Below are 17,236 nucleotides of genomic sequence, written 5' to 3' on the forward strand. Positions count from 1 at the left end.
AATTGGCTGGAGCATCTGTTATTTAGAATGATTCTCATTCAGTAGCAGGAAAAACCTTTCCTGCCCTTTTTGTCCTCTGGTCCAGATTTTAATGAACAGTTTCAGAGAAATAACATCTTATTCAATTATATTCATGCATTTTATCACTAATGGGCAAGAATGATGTTACAGTTGAACTCCCTCATAACCTGCCTATCCCTTTTGCCTTAATTTGTAAGACATAGCTGCTGACCTACTAAGAAAAAAATTATTCAATAACCACCAAAAACTTTACAGTGTTTTTCTCTTTATTACCAGCAATGTCTGAATGAGAATACACAAGGATATTGTCTAGAAGGGAAGTGTACAAACTCTGAGTTGAATTATCAATATTCACACTGTATGGATTATTAACCCCATGTGCTGCATCTGGCTATGATAGGATTAATTTTTTCAACAGTCAGAAGGGAGCATAGCCAGGACCCAGAGGTAATTCTACACCACACCACATAATTTTCTGGGGATTTTCTGGGGAAGTAGAGATGGATTCCAGATGGGGTAGGTGGTGGACAGAGAGGTCAGTTGTTGGGGTTTCTGCAAGGAACATTCACATGCATTCACTTGTTTTTCTTCTTGTACACTCTGCCATTAATATCATTGCTGTTATTGTTCATTGTCTTATTCCATTGCTGTTTCCAGCAAATTGTTCTTATTTCAACTCACAATCTGTACCTTTCAGGCCTCCAATTCTCCTCCCTAGCCTGCCACAGTGGCAGAGTGAGGGGAAAGTGACTGAGCAGTGCGTGGTTTGGAGTGTTCCAGTGGGAACACTAAATTGAGGAATACCATTCCAAAATCACCACAGTCGTCTCTCTGTAAAGTCACTTGGTAGAAGTGGCAAGAGTGTGGTAATATTCCTGAGCAAGTTCCCTTTGACTGTGTATGGAGCCTGGTCCAGTACAATTCGGGCCATAAATCCAGAGAGACTGTGACACACTTGAGAACTTGTGTGAACCTCATGAGTTCAACAAGGCCAAGCACAAGATCCCGCACATGGACTGGAGCAATCCCAAGCACAAGTACAGACTGGGCACAGAATGGATTGAGAAAGCCCAAAGGCGGATGTTGATGGACAAGAAGTTTGACATGACCCAGCAATGTGCATGCACAGCCCAGAAATCAAACCCTGTTTGGGGCAGCATCAGAAGCAGTTCGACCAGCAGGGCAAGGGAGGAGATTCTGTCACACTCTGGTGAGATCCAAACTGCAGTACTACATTCAATTCTGGGGCCCACAACTTGAGAAGGACATGAAGAATTCCAGTGAATCTAAAGGAGGCCATGAATATGGTCAGAAGGCTGGAGCCACCTGTGCTATATAGATAAGCAGAGAGAGTTGGGTTTGTTTGGCCTGGAGAAGAGAATTTTTGGGGACACCCTCTAGCAGCCTCTGGTAGCTGAAGGAGCTTACAAGAAAGATGGACAAACACTCTTTACAAGAATATACAATGACTGAACAAGGGGAAAAGATTTCTAACTGAAAGCGAGTAGGTTTAGATTAGATATTAGGAAGAATTCTTTTACTGTGAGGGTGATGAGGCTCTGGAATAAGTTGCTCAGAGAAATTGATTGGTTTCATCTCTGGTCATCTCTGATTGCCCAGAGACGACCCATCCCTAGAAGTGTTCAAAGTCAGGTTGGATAGGGCTTTAAGAAACTTGGTCTTGTTTGATGTGTCCCTGCCCTTGCCAGGGTGAGTAGAACTAGATGAGCCCTCCTCATTTAAACTATTCTATAAGTCTATGAGAAAAATGGCAATAAAACAGAATAAGCCTGATTCTGTCAGCTCTTGAGAAGCAGATTATCCCAGTCAGAGAGAATCCTTGTTTCTGATCTAAAATAATATGTGAAACAATAATATTATGCATCAAGATTTATTGAATAAACATGAAAAAAAATAGACAAATTTCTGGGCCTCTCACTTCAAGGAGGACACTGAAGTGCTGGAGTGTGTCCAGAGAAAGGCAATGAAGCTGCTGAAGGATCTGCAGCACAAGTCTTATGAGGAGCAGGTGAAGGAGCTGGGTGTGTTTAGCCTGGAGAAAAAGAGGCTCAGGAGAAACCTTACTGCTCCCTACTACTGCCTGAAAGGGGGGGTGTAGGCAGGTGAGGGTCAATCTCTTTTCTCAGGCAACCAGTGCTAGAACAAGAGGCCATAGCCTCAAACTGCACCAGGGAAGGTTCATATTGGACATCAGGAGGAATTCTTCATAGGAAGGGTTACTAAGCACTGGAATGGACTTCCCAGAGTTTTGGAGCCACCATTCCTGGAGGTGTTCAAAAAACAACTGGAAATAGCACTTAGTGCCATGGTCTAGTTGACAATGAAGTGTTTTGTCCAAGGTTGGATTCAATAATCTTGGATGCCTTTTCCAGAATAAATAAGTCTGGGAGTCTGTGATTTTGTGATTCAGAGGACTTTTCAGGATGCAATTATGGGGTTCTGGTTGTAGTAGCATGTAGCAGTCCCTAACTCCAGGAAATATCTGAAGTATCTGTAGATATACTTTCATTTACAAACCTGTTTTTACTACCAAAAGTGTATTTCTACATACCTATGCAGGTGAATATTATTCAGCTTGAATATTTTTGTTAAGGAAAAGTAATAAAAAAATAAAGTATCAAGCCATGAGGACAACTTCACACTTTGTAGTTTGCCAAAATACATACTTTATATAACATAATTTTTGCAATTAAAATTTGAACTCCCTTTTCTAATTTGGTGCTCACTCGTATTATATATATTACTTCTGTTCTTTTTTTCTTATTTTCTAATGTCTATTGAAGAATATTTACAGAGAAGTGTTGACTCAAAATGGGAATTTTATACCTGCTGTTATGACTCAATCTTGGTTATATATGTGTCATGATGTTAGTCTGACTTTTAAAGCTCTGGTATTTTCTTGAAGTATTTCTTACCGACAGTGTGAAGCAATGATGTTCTGTAATGGACGGGTCATTTGAACAGGCTGATATTGAGATTTTTGCATATCAAATCTATCTACATTTTAGTACTCTATTAGTTCTCTCATATAAGTTCTCTATTTTTATATTATAATTATACATTGAATTTCTGTGAATTTGGTTTTCACATTTCAGAAATATATTGATCCTAACTAAATAAGTTACACTGAGGCCACTTCTGTTACTGCAATTTACACTAGATTTGACAGATTTCTCTAAAGTAGCAAGTGCTAATCCAAGCACTGTTATTTCTCAAGGCATTTTTGGTTGGCTAGTTTAACCTGAGATGTCCTCTGAGGAAGCACTCCATGCACTGTCAGTTGGCTAAAAATACAAAGCACTCATAAAGGTGACCTCCTGCTCACACTTGGTTACAGGGCAATGGCCACAAAATTTCTGGAATACTTTTCCCCAGAGAGGCTTTTCCCAAACTGTCTGCCTGATATATGTGGCATGTCACTAATAATTGTTAAGAAAGAGAGGGTTAGTGATGCACAGCATCCCACTTGAATGCTTAAAGCCACTTTATGCATTGGGGTTACACTCTTCTGACAAAATGTCAATGTCTTGTCATGCATATTCAGTGTCACTTGAGTTAGTTGTATTTGCTTTTGGAAATCTTGCACTTGTTTGAGTCCCAGAAGCTAAGAAATAGCATATCTGTCACATGAAACAGAAAAGACAGAAACAACTTTTAAAAACCTGCAGCCACTGATCTGAACTGCCTCCAAAGGAAGATTGTATAAGATTTGCTGTATCACTAACTTTGATGACTAGCAAATTACTGAATCCTATTGTTGACATAAAAGTAGAGACACTATGTATGAGTATGTAACCTGAGATCTTCCCATTTAAGCTCCTTTCCTACTCAACTTGTTTCCTACTCAATTTTTCTGTTGCAGTCCTGCTTCAGGGCCTTGAAGGATCTATAGTCCTGCTAACTGGGCAGACCCAAGATACACAAGACTTAGGAGGCAGTTGGCCCAATTGTGTTTTTGACAGAATCCAATCCAAATATTTTAAGTTCTTATAGAGTCAGCTAGAATCAAAGAGAGATGCTACTTCAGGTGTGAGATATCATTTGTTCTCAGTGAGCTGTGCAAGGCATCAAGTACATCCACAGATGACATACAAGGTTGTATTCAATCCAGTAGGAATAACTGAAGTGGGTAGTGCTCATCTCGCTTGGGAAGCTGGTAAAGGCTGTGCAAACCCAGGGCTATGAGTTCATTGCTCATCCAAATATCCTGCTGCATGTATAAAACCAATCAATTCTACTTTGGATTTCACACACACTTCTTTAACAGAAAAATCATAGGTGTCTCTAATGTGATCTTAAACTTCAGTAGAGTTAAACTCAGCATAATTCACACTAAACATTCAAATCTTCATTCTTGTGTTTTGACAAGCAGGAAACTATAAGACTGTAAGACAACACAACAACATAGATTTTTATGTTTCTTACAGTGTTTTGATCTATAGGTCAAAAAGTTAGGCTGTGTAGAAAAAAATCTGCCTGAAATGAAAATTCATTTCTGAACATAGCTCATACTTTCTACTGCTATACCATAAGAAAAATCTTGCATATGTTCTATCAGGTACTACAGGAAGAGGACTTTTACTTAAAGAAAAGAGAGATAGTAGAGTTAATCACTTTTGGGTAGTAACTTTCCTTTTCAAATATACTGAGCTTCATGTGCAGCCAGTGGGTCTACAGTGTTTAATTAAACATGTCCTTTCTTGAAATAATTCAGTTTTGGAATTTGACAGGAGCTGTTATTCACCAGTTGTTTCACTGTGTGATCAAACCAAGTAAATGAAGTCCTTTTTAAGTACTTATTCTTTGCATAGTTGAGTGGGCGTTTGACACTTCACTGAAGCTAATTCATTAGCATTGCTATTAAAATGCTTTTACAGACATGTATTTCTTCTTTACAATTCTTGATCTTTTGAAGTAAATAGGATTTTATTCTCATTATCACTTAAATAGATCAATCTTCCAACCAGAAATATTTAAGAGAAGAATTAGAGAAGAAACTCAATGATAAGGTCAAGAGTCAAATGCTTAAGGGTCTAATTAATGTTTAACTCTTTATTAACCTAACTGTGTTTCATGGACATTTTTGCAAGAACCTAACAGGAAGACCATAGGCCTTACTTGCCTCAAGCTCAAAATAATAAACCAAGTTCTATTAAACCAATAATCAATATATAAAAATCTGCCCACACTTAGAATCATAAAATTAAAGTTGTAAAAGTTCTTTAAGATCAAGTCCAAGTGTAGTTTAGCACCATCACCATTTTTTACTGCTAAACCATGTCCTCAAATGCCATATCCATAAATTTTTTAATACTTCCAGGAAAGATGACTCCACTGCTTCTCTGGATGGCCTCTTTCAACACTTTCCAACGCTATCTGTGGCGGGTTATTGCTCCCTGTTGGCTAAAGTAAATTAAATACAATAATGTGTCCCTATTTTTCTAATGCCCTGGACTTTGATCTGACAATTCAGGTTCATCTATTTTGACTACTAAAAGGAGTTTCAGACTATTTAAGCCCTAGTTCATTTCCATAGAAATATAAAAAGGTTTGGGTTGGAAGGAATTTTAAAGATAACCTAGTTCCAACCCTAGGAACTAGGTCCCCCCTCCCATGGCAGCAGGGACATCTTCGAGTAGGCCAGATAAATCAGAGCCCCATCTGACCTGGCCTTGAACAATTTCAGGGGTGCATCCACAACTTCTCTAGGCAACCTATTCACCAACCTCACAGTAAAAAATTTCTCCCCATATCTAATCTAAACCTACTCTCTTTCAGTTTGAAGCCATCCCCCCTTGTGCTGTCACTACATGTTCTTGTAAATAGTCTCATTCCATCTTCCTTGAAGACTCCTGTAAGGTACTGGAAGGCCACAATTAGGTCACACCAAAGCCTTCTCTGCTCCAAGCTGAAGAAACACAATTTGCTCAGCTTTTCCTCATGGGAGAGGTGCTCTATCCCTCTAATTATCTTGGTGGCCTCCTCTGGATTTGTTCCAACAGGTCCATGTTCCTCCTGTGCTGGGGACCCAAGAGTTGGATGCAGCGCTGCAGATGGGGTCTCACCAGAGCAGAGCAGAGGGAAAGAATCACCTCCTGTGACCAGCTGGCCACACTGCTTTGGATGCAGCCCAGGATACAACTGGCTCTCTTGCCTGCAAGAGCATCTTGATGTCTCATGTCCAGCCTCTCATTCACCAGCACTGCCAAGTCCTTCTTGACAGGGCTACTCTCAATAGCACTTTTTCCTGGTAGCACTTAAGCCTTTACTTTGATTCAGAATGATACAACTATGCAAAGTAATAGCTGATTTCTGCTATTCTGCTATACACTAGGTGAAATAGCTGCACTTAAAAACTTGTAAATGTTGTCTTTCATAACTTTGTCAGAGAAAATATTGTCTCAATGTTTCTAGTGTTCCTTAGGGAAACTCTAAAGATAGGAAGCAGCATTATTCAATTATCTGAAACACTTTTCAAAACCAACTGGAAGATATTAAGATAGACTACTACATTCCCATGACTCAAACGACTGTTATTAGCTAACAAGATATTATATATTTTTATCCATGTTAAATTATTTACAAATTTAACTTGAGCAACTGTTTTATAATGAAAAAGTGGCATTTAATCCATATGCAAATAGGATAAAAGCAAACTAAGTTTTGTTTGAATTTGTTTGATGTGAATAAATAAACCTGAACATAGCTGGTTAATTTTAATTACAGTGTCTAAATATGCCTAGTATTTGAGATGTACTATAAATTGTAATTGATTTTTATTTGATGGCTAGTGCTGTTATTTCAATATAAGAAGAGAGAGAAAAGTGCAATCAAACAATATGTAGAAGTAAAATGCAATCTGAAATTACTAATTTAAATAGAAAGAATGAGACAAAATCAAGAAAAAAGAAACTAGTTCCTTTTGACTTTAGAGTCTATAAAATACCCTGGCTACAACTTGCTTGTACAGTCTCATATACACCTGTCACTTCTTCAATTAGGTAAAAAGAATGTTCCGCAGCAAAGGATGCCATTCAAGGATATTTAGAAATAGCAAACCAAAGAAACTAGGATTTAATTTGTGACTCCTGGCACAAAGGATTTATTTTCTCAAGTGAAATTTATGTTAAGGCCCAGTTCAACTTGGGATTGTTACCTTTTTCCTTAGGATTATTTGAAGCCTTAATTTCTTTTCGTTTTGAAGAGTCTGAAAAAGAAATCAAACGCCAAAATGAAAGGAGAAAATGAGCTACATAAACATACACTGTGCTCATTGGTACTGTAACAAATGTGCATAATTCCAGATCAGCCAAATGCATAAAAGAGATGTGTTAAGAATTAGAATTTCCATTTAATTCAGTAAAAGGCACAAACAAAAGTTGAAAGCAAGCCAAAAATAATTCCCACTAAATTTGCTGGCAAAATTTCTGCAGGTCAAACTATGCACTTATTCCTGTGCAGCCTATCATTTCAGCCCATCATGTGCATTCAGTAGCAGCTCTGTTACTAATTCACTGAGAACAGACTGCACTCCCACTGCAATATTGTCTGTGCAGGTCAGACAGCAGTTAAAGAACACCACAATAAGAAGTGTTACGACTTTATTATCTCTGAATCATGTCAGACACTGCTCCTTTCAATATATCAGATCTTTTAAATGAGAAGAATCTAGGTTTGGTCCCTTTTCACCAACAGCCTGTAATTCAAGATATATCAAAACTGCACTGAGATACCAGCAGAAGACTTGTTATTTGCCAGCCACATAATTATAAGACATTACCTTTTTCCTTTAAGGCTGTTGGAGGCTTCACATCTTTTCTTTTTCCACTCTCTAGAAAGAAACATTTAACATTTATCACAAGTCAGGTTAGGGAAATATGATGACACTTGAATAGAAAGCAAGTCAAACAATTTGATATGTGGAGAGCAAAAGAGATGTGATAATTAAATGGATTTAACAGCATGGAAATAAAGAACAGGACAAAAAAAAACAAGGCCATCCATTCATCTTTCTAGTCTTGGATATGCAAAATAATAAGCCTTCAAAATGTCATTAGTTTCTCTGAATTCTAAGGAAACTGTGGAACCCTCTCTCATGCAGGCAATGAAGAATTACTTAAAAAGAAGAAAGAAATTCTACAGAGCAGTTGGCATCAATGATTTTTTCTTTTGCTGAACCCAAATGAAAATTAATCCACATTGATACAATTGAAATATTAGGAATACTCCTCTTGAAAGCCAGAGGCAGATGACAAAGGTAAGTGGGAGTTTTTTATTCCGGAGTGACAAAAGGACCAGCTACTCATTCAGGACTCCAATACTCTTAATATTGAAGAGGCCATATGGATATTGCTTGTGAACAGAATTTCACTTCCTGTGTATATATAGCCTTTCAAAAATGGCAGGCACACTGTCTATAAAAGAAGAGCAGTGCTCATGTACAAATGTACATTCATATATTTTATGTCAAAATGAATAGTCCAGGGACTTAATTGTATCTTTAATTTTTTTTTTCAGAATATGACAAAGTATTAATGAGATGAGAAAAAAAAACCCTGATATTCCAGTTGTCCCTTTCTAGTAACTGACAAGGCAGAACTCAAGGACAAAAAAAACAAACGAACCAACGAACCAACCAAATCCCCCAAAAGCTCCCCCAAAATTCAGGAGTTAGCTAAGCACAAGTAAAGGAAAACTATGATCTTCTTTTGGTGCTCAGTTGAGCCACAGGGACTGACAGCAGTGGCATAGAGGAGAATTCTCAGCCACAAGGGATGCTCTGGCTTCATTTCTTACAGTTTTTACAAGGAATAATATATTCTTTGCAGAAGTGTGTTCTATATCTATTCAGCAGCCATAATCTGGACTGCATTGAATATGTCCAGCTTCCAAAAAATGGAACTTGGACTTCAGGTGTGCAACAATTTGGACTTCAGGTGTGCTGTTCCAGCTCAGGAACTAGGCACAGTACTGATAGCCTGTGCTGTTTCATTTAAATTTTTCAGCTGTTTCAGTACTCTCCAGAAAGAGAGTGTTCGATACACATTGCATTGCTGCAAATACGGTTTGCTCCAAATAGATGCTATCAAGCAACCCATGACACCTGTGTGAACAGTTAGCAGTGGTCTTGCAGCTGAAATGACTAGACAAAGAGATGTATGTGCCCACATTGCCAACAAATTAAGAAAAAATCTTGTCATATCAGTCACCCTCAAACGCCTGGATGTGACAGTAGGCTCAGTCAGTTTCATTCTCAGACACCCACATTCCTGATCTGTAGCCACATGAACCAGATTTAGTCTAGTTCCCTTCAGTAATGTTCCCATTATGGGATTCAGACAACTCATTTTTGACAGACTAACATACAAAACTGGTATAAAACCAAAATTTTAGTATTTTCCCCAAGATGTAAATTCAAATATCCACACTTATAAGAAGCCCAGATGATTTCTAGGGATCCTACTGGGATCTGTACAGCACAAATATTATTAAAAACAATATAATGGCTAAAATAATCTAAACAGGAGCCAAGATGGGTTTGGTTTTCCACACGTCTATATACCTACTCAAGAGCTCTTTCTAGACTGAATAATTGTTCTGATATTCAGGTATCAATTTCTTAACTTCTTCACTTACCTTTTTCTCTTATGCTCTCTGGATTCTTGGGATTCTTTCCTTTCAGGGAATCTGTAGGAAGAAAATTATGTTTCTGAGACTTAGAAGACAAGAGTACTCTTCTACATTTAAAAGAAAAGTCAAGAAAAATTTAAAAACCAAGACTAAAATTGTGAACATAAATAGATGCAAGCTTGACCTCTCTTTATATCCTCTCTAGAGACTGTCATATTTTTAAGGTGCAATAACATTAGTAGCAAAAGCAAGAATAGAAATTGCTTTTGGTAACTGTCTGTAAGGACCACATAGAAGAGAGAAATTCAAAAGAGGAAAATGCAGGCATGAAACAAGATTAGGAATTCTTTGGGTCTTATCCAAAACTTCACGAAGAAAATTTTTGATTTCTCTGTCTGAAGACTATATTTTTTGCCTCGGTCCTTCAGGGAATATGCATTCAGGGTCAGCAAGCACAGGAAAAGCATACACTATATTATATAAATAACTAATGTTTAATTTTTTTTTTCAAGCCACAGTCTCTTGACATCTTAAGTGTTTTTATCAGGGAAATTAGGAGAAAATAGTTTTTTTCCAAAGTGAAGAAATAATTTGATAGGCTTTTGAATGTATGCAGTTTGAGTGAGAGAATATCACAGCCTGCAAAATACTAAATAGATCCAGCTGCATTCCGTCTGATGGGATATAGCATCTAAGCATATAGGAAAAAAGCATACCATTTATTCCAAATAAAAGTAAACCAAATCTTCAGTAAAACAGAAAAAGCTAAAAGATCTTTTGCAAAATAATTTTAACTCTGAACATCCTCCTGGCTGCCATGGTACCAGGAAGTGATCCCACTTATCCATCTGGATTAAAGTGTGAGTTGTAAAAGAAAAAAAAAATCACTTCCAGGGTGGCTGGAGCTGTTGGATAAACCATACTGCACAGGGATAGGTTATGAAATTAGGAGCCTGATCTTCACAGCAGCAGGTGGACTCTTCTTCATGGGACTGAGAGAAAACTTCCAGTGTGAAGCCTGAAACCCTTTGAGGTAGCCTCTGTTTTGAGTATATTAAAAGACTTGAGGCAACAGCTGCCCCACTTGTCCACTTTGGGCACACTAGTGATCTCAGGGATCAGCAGCCACTCTTACACCCACAGCCACAATCTTTGGTCTTGTGGATTTTGTGCCATATGCCCATGCTGGTTTTTTGCCATCCATGTAGCAGATCTCTCTCAGATTTCCTATAATATGTAGCTCCTAAAGAAGGTTCAGCACTTTTGAGTCTTACAACACTTGGATGCAACTCTCAGTGGAGGACACTTTACATGGTGCACCAAGTTCCCCACCCATTGAGCCAAGGACACTGAGATCACCAGGTCTGCTTTTCTTCCAGGGAGCAGGTTTTCATTTTCAGAAGTTTAAACAGCTACTCACTGATGACTTTTCAAACTTCTGCTCTCAACTGACCACTTTATTGCTGGTCACAGAAGGGAAAAAAATAAAGCTGGGTCAATGTTTTCCTTCCACATTCTGATCTGGGGGTGAAGCTGGGTCAGGTTAGGAAGATGGTATAGGATGATGAAGCAGCAGCAGTGTGTGCTATACTCAGGATAAAGATATAGTTCTCATGCAAATGACAATGATGACAGATAAATAAATGGAAATAGACAGAAATGTGAACTGCTACTACTCACAATATAACTCCATTTTAAAGGGGAAAAAGTATGTTACAAGTTAAGAAAAAAAAAGCCACAGGTAAGATATTATTTCATGTTACTTTTGCTTTAAAGGAAATGTTAGTATTGCATAGCAAGTACAAATCAGCTCATTTGTTTATTTAATGACAGTATACTATAACATATATGGCAAGAAAGAAATATACACTACTGACTTATTTCCCCTATCAACCTGTGGGTAAAAATAAATAGGTATAGTACCACACATAGCTGCCATAAGAAAATATTCAAGGACATCCCAAAACATGTCAATTGCAAAGAAGAAGAAAAAAATCATTGTTTGGAAAATAAATCATGGAACACAGGGTGAGAAGGAATTTATGTTATCTATACAGGATAAATGCTGTCAATAACTCAGCACAATGCAAATATCTAACAAAAATCCATTGAGGAGTTATATATTAAATATTACAAACTTTTAGTGCCACTGTTACACCCTCTGGATGAATGAATTTCTACTCTGGTTAGCTGGGTAAGATACCTACCCAAAAACCACGTGGCAAATTATAACTTAGAGTTTCATTGGCCTCAAGTTATGCTTACGAATATGCTTACGCCAACAGAAAATCAGTTTTTATATTTGTGAGTACAAATGGGCTTCTTTACTGCAGGGAAGAGCTGAAAAGCCAGTTATAAATTCAGACAGAGTCTTGAGATGTCCTGTATCACTAAGAAGCGGAAAACATATTATTCCAGTGCTCTCTTTAACTACTCTCAATAAAATTAGGCCCAAAGACTGAAGACATTTTATTCACCTCATAAAATAGATAAAGTAACTTTGTAGGGTTATGATCTATAAAGTATCCCAGCAACAACTCCAAATTCAGGGATTTATTTTTCCTTTTTCTGCTTTAAATAAAACCACTATGCCTCAGTTTGTGAAAAATAGCCTGCTTTGGGATAAGGTTTTTGGTCTGGAAATCATTCTTCTCCATTCAAACTTAGCCCATCCTTCAAAGGGAATGAGGTGTGATGATACCTCTTTTATTGCATAAGGTGCCAGACACACATTAATCACCACAAGTATTTAACACTTCACCTGGAAGTGTTCCTTTATTTAGTTTACATGAATAGTAACAAGCTCCCAAGATACATAAATAGGAAGTATATGCAGTCTTTAAAATCCTTACTTTCCTGTGTCCTTTGATATATTTGTATTTTCCAGAAAGATCCACCTTAAGAAAAAAAATGCCAAACACCAAGTCGCAAAGAGTAAAAAGAAGTCCCCAGTGACCTGGTCAATAACATTTACAGAGGCCCACTCATGAGGCTTGAAGAGGTGATGGAGAGGGGAAGGAATGGCATGCAAATAGGCTTTGATTAATTTATTAACCACAGTTTGGGCAGATATGATGACTGAAATGGGAGACAAATAATGTGAAATATATGTTTATGAAGCAGAGTAATGCATAATGCAATAAGAAAATACACAACTAAGAAAGGCACCAAGGTTTCTAGAAATTTCTCCCCACAGTTTTGTAAGTTGCCCCTATAGTCTTTGATGTTGACATATTTTCAACTGAGCTCTACAACTCACTAATCAGCATCCTCGTTTTTAGGCACAGGCACAGAATTATGCCAGTTTGGTGCCTATTATGGGAAACAGTGATGGCTGCATCAGCAAGAGCTCTCAGGATCTGAGGGACAGGCTCAGCTGGGCTGGATATCAGTGCTGCTGCAGGGGGTCAGGAGCCTGTGATGGCTTTGCAGATATATTCAGCAGCTAGTTTTCAGCTGTATTGACATTTAAAAGAAATTCCTACCTGCTCTTTTCAGAAGTTTGGGCGGAGAAAGTCTAGCCTCCCTCGTCATGTTAGAAGGACCTGTAATTACTAATTACTGGTAACTTAGTAATTGAAGTTGCTGATAAGTTAAACATGAGCATAGGAGACAAAAAGCAGTGCTATGGCCACTCTCACCAAAGGACACACTATGGAAACTTTTTCAGTGCTGGCAAACCACTATCCATTTGCTCTAAAGAAAGTCTTATCAAAGAGAAAAAAGTTTTGGGTCTTCTCTCTTTTTTTCTATTGTCCCTGCCTCCCTGTAATGCTTTGAAAGGAGCAGCAGGCTGAATATATGTGCTCCATGCAGGGATAGAGGGGGCAGAGTTGTCACTCAAGTGCTTCTTTTAATTTTCCAGCACAACACCATCAGGCAGACACAGATTATAGGCAGTCTTTGGAGAGGACCACAGGACCCCATAGATTTTGGATATACAGTTCTGATCCAGATAACTAAGCTTGTGTAAATGCGGCACGTGTACATTAGCAGTAGAACACACACAAAAGAACAATATATGCACCATAGAATTTGCAGATTGTCATAGATTAATTTAAATTTTTGAACAAAGAAGTGAGTGAATGAAAATAGTTTCTAGGATTTTGGAAATATGTCTAGCAATAAATTATTCCTCCATTGCTGTATATATTTTTGTCATTTTTCAATACTGCTTGAATTTATCTCTTCATTCAGTTCTTTGAAATTGCATAGAATGACTGTAACTTGGAATAGTTATAGACTAAAGTCGATATATTGCAGACCATATCTATCTATATATAGCTATATACATAATAGTTATAGACTATAACTTAGAATAAATATTAACTTGACTATTGTAGATCTTTTTATCCTGAAGATGTCAAATAAGACTTATTCATAAGTAACTTTTTCCAAATAAAGTTATTTCTAGAAAGGAAGGAAGAAATAAGATGTATAAAAAGCACCCAATAAAACAATTGATGAAAGGAAATTTAACTGAGTTAACCATCTACACTGATCAAATTGCCAAAAAAAACACAAAAAAAGGAGTACAAGAAAGATTTAGACCAGCTCTCATGTTGCAGATGGTTGACTGGATGAATCTCTGGGGTTTTAGCTATAACTTTTAAAGAATATAGAAAGCATATTTCCCACTCATATGCTCATAAACCTTACTTTCTTCCTATTTTGTTCACACATTTGTGAAAAGATTCAGTTCAAATTTCTTAACTGGCCCCTGTTAAAGACTTGTCATTGTTCAGACCTTCTTTGCAAGGTACTTAACTATTCCACAGGGTGGTTTATGATACTTATGTACTTAATTTCGAGAACTCTGAACTTTAATTGTCTCGATGTATTTTGTTTATATTCCCTCCTACCTTTTTAATGCTGTAGATCCTGTAGAATATTTTAACTAATTTAATTTTGATAGGTGAAGATTTATAATGGAAAGACTGATAATGATTGTTTAAAAAATTCTCATCTTCATTCTACTTTGTGTGGTTTTAGCAAGGCCAGTATTTTATTATGCATTCTTACCTTTTTCTTTCAAAGATGTAGGATTCTTCCCTTCCTTTTCTTTAGCATGTTCTGTAAAAAATAATTAATTAATCTTCAAGCTAAGGTGGTAAATGATTAATATCTAATGCCTCTAGGATAATGATTGATTGAATGATTGATGGTTTCCAACTGACACAAGATACCAATTAAATGTGTAGCACAAAATTAATTTTCATCAGTTTTAGCATGCTCACAAAAGGAAACAACAAATTTTCTTAAATTTGTTGAAAGAACAATGATCACGCAAAACTTAATTCATTTTGCAGCTCATAATAAATGTTCACAAGTGTTCCTAAATTCTGAGTTTTGCCTTCTAAATTTTCATAACCAGTGTAACCAGTGCTCTCTTTGCACTTCTAATTCAGGTAATGCAAATTAAGTTTCATCATAAATTTACTAAAATAGTATTATGTTTATAAATTCCTAACTAAATCATACTTTAAAAATCGAAATGCAATGCATTCCAAGTTTTTTTTTTGTTTTGTTTTTTTTTTTGGTTTTTTTTTTTTTTTTTTTTTTTTTTTTGTTTTTTGGTTTTTTTTTTTTTTTGGATGCACATAGATCTTAGAGTTATATACAAATTCATCTTGCCATATTACCTTTATCTTTTGTGGCAGCTGGAGATTTCAATTCTTTCTCATTTCCAGGATCTGTAAAAGAATCAGTCACACCAATAAAGTGACAGTCAGAGGCCACAACTGAGTGAAGCAATGAGATTTAACCAGAGGAGAGAATGAAGCATATAGACTGTGTGAGAGACTAAAAGTATACAGTGGAAGGCATGGTTAAAATTGAGTTATTGGAAGATTTGTACAAAATTCATCGGGTATCATTCAGAAAGTTCAGTGCACAAAATGTGTTTTGTAGATTAACTATTGTAGATTTAATTATAAAATTTGCAAACTTCAGCTTGTATGAGACAAGGACAGTTTTTCAGTGTTCTTAACCAGAAAGGTCAAAACTGATGCTTTGCCAAGTTTGACTCATTGGAGCTGACTGTGACCTACTTCCCTCGTCTAGGATTGCCCATTCTTGCTGAGCAAGGCCAAGGGTCTTCTTATTGGATCTATTATTTTCTAAAGGCCTGAAAATGCTGATGCTGATCAAAGTGAGTGAGCAACACATCAGTGACAAATAGGTGGGTGAAAAGTTGCTTTCATTCTGCCTAGAGACAGGTAGAGAAGATGGCTAGGCCACACTAGCCTTCCTCAAGGAAGGGTAGTCCCCTGAGGAAAGCATAAGAAATAATTTGCATCAGATAGAAAACAGAAAAGAGTTAGTTTCAGACAAAATGTGAGATCATTATTCTGGACTGATGAAAGATCTCCAAAGCTTTCTACCACAAAATTAAAAAGGCAGGCAAGACTGTCCCAAAACAGTCAATTCAAAAAGATCAGAGACTTGGATTTTGACTTCCTGCATTTTAAATAATTTAATCACCTAACTGCTGGTTAAACTGTTTTATCCATGTCATCTGAGAAATGCTAATAGGTGTTTTCTGGAAAAAACTAAAAAATACTAGGTTCTCCATCACATATGAAGCAAAAATTCCTTCTATGGAAACACTCAGCAGCAATTCAGTGCCAGGAGATATTAAACAAAACTGTTAGAAGACCCTCTTGGTTTCTACACATAGGATAAGAAGTCAAGACTCCTGATGAGGAGTTTGTGTTTAGGAGATGGAGGTTGTGTTTAGTAGATAGATATGAAAATTGCATAAGCTACAGTAGGTAGTTTTAGTGGAAATTGTTTACTGCCTTAATGACACACAGTTCACAAATTGTCTCTTTTATTATAAAAACAGAGACTGTGTCCTATAGCAATTTATCATGATATCAATAAAGCTTCTTGTTCATGGCTTAGTATTTGTCTCTGACTAAGAGAAACTGAGGTGCTGGGGAATCTGAATTGAAGGACTCCATAAATAATAACTTTTTATTTATGGTAGAAATAGCCGTCAAGTGGAAAAACCTAATTTGCTGTTGACATTGAAAGACCTCTTCTGTTGGGACTGATATCAAGAGATAAATTTTTCATTATTTTTCTCCTTCTACACTGTGTTTCTAAAAAGACAATACTAGATACTTCCATACAATATAATTTTTAAAGGAGAAGACTTGGGAAAGAAATCTGTTGAACAAGGTCAAAAATGCAATATTGTTGAAATAAAGCTCTCTCTTCTATTCCTCATTACACCTCAGACATCTGCTTCAGAAACTGCTCCTGCTTTCCTGCTTTGACCTTCATGTTTTGTACTCACCAATTTATTATTCAGGCCCTTATTTTCAAAATGAGAAAATACACAAATTTACTGCAGATGTCTGCAGGCATATTTGGTGGACATATTCAGACATATTCATAGTCCTAATAAAAAAATAATTCAATTTTTTAAATATTAAGTTAATCACAAAAGACTCTGCAAAGAGAAATAAAATTCAATGGGAAGACTGAAAAACTTTTTCTTCTATGCTCATGAGTAATGAAAAATTCCCATGAGGTTTCATGTTCAGTGCAATAGTGT

At 36.8% G+C, this 17,236-nt stretch overlaps 1 protein-coding gene across 3 annotated transcripts in view; it reads right to left on the reverse strand.

The window, feature by feature from the left end:
• Positions 1 to 17,236, reverse strand: part of LOC137470748 (triadin-like) — a 41,689-nt gene extending 24,453 nt beyond the window's left edge. Inside the window, exons 1-6 of one of the 3 annotated variants that reach the window (XM_068184373.1) lie at positions 15,315 to 17,236; positions 14,695 to 14,745; positions 13,158 to 13,217; positions 9,679 to 9,729; positions 7,823 to 7,873; positions 7,199 to 7,249 (exon numbers count right to left, since the gene is read on the reverse strand). In XM_068184373.1, the coding sequence (XP_068040474.1) occupies positions 7,199 to 7,249; positions 7,823 to 7,873; positions 9,679 to 9,729; positions 13,158 to 13,206 (202 nt within the window). In that variant the 5' untranslated portion in view covers positions 13,207 to 13,217; positions 14,695 to 14,745; positions 15,315 to 17,236. Of the gene's footprint in view, positions 1 to 7,198; positions 7,250 to 7,822; positions 7,874 to 9,678; positions 9,730 to 13,157; positions 13,227 to 14,694; positions 14,746 to 15,314 lie in introns of all 3 variants that reach the window. The other 2 variants (XM_068184374.1, XM_068184372.1) reach the window with 2 other exon arrangements.

Source organism: Anomalospiza imberbis, chromosome 3, assembly GCF_031753505.1.
Source record: "Anomalospiza imberbis isolate Cuckoo-Finch-1a 21T00152 chromosome 3, ASM3175350v1, whole genome shotgun sequence".
NCBI classification, from domain to species: domain Eukaryota; kingdom Metazoa; phylum Chordata; class Aves; order Passeriformes; family Viduidae; genus Anomalospiza; species Anomalospiza imberbis.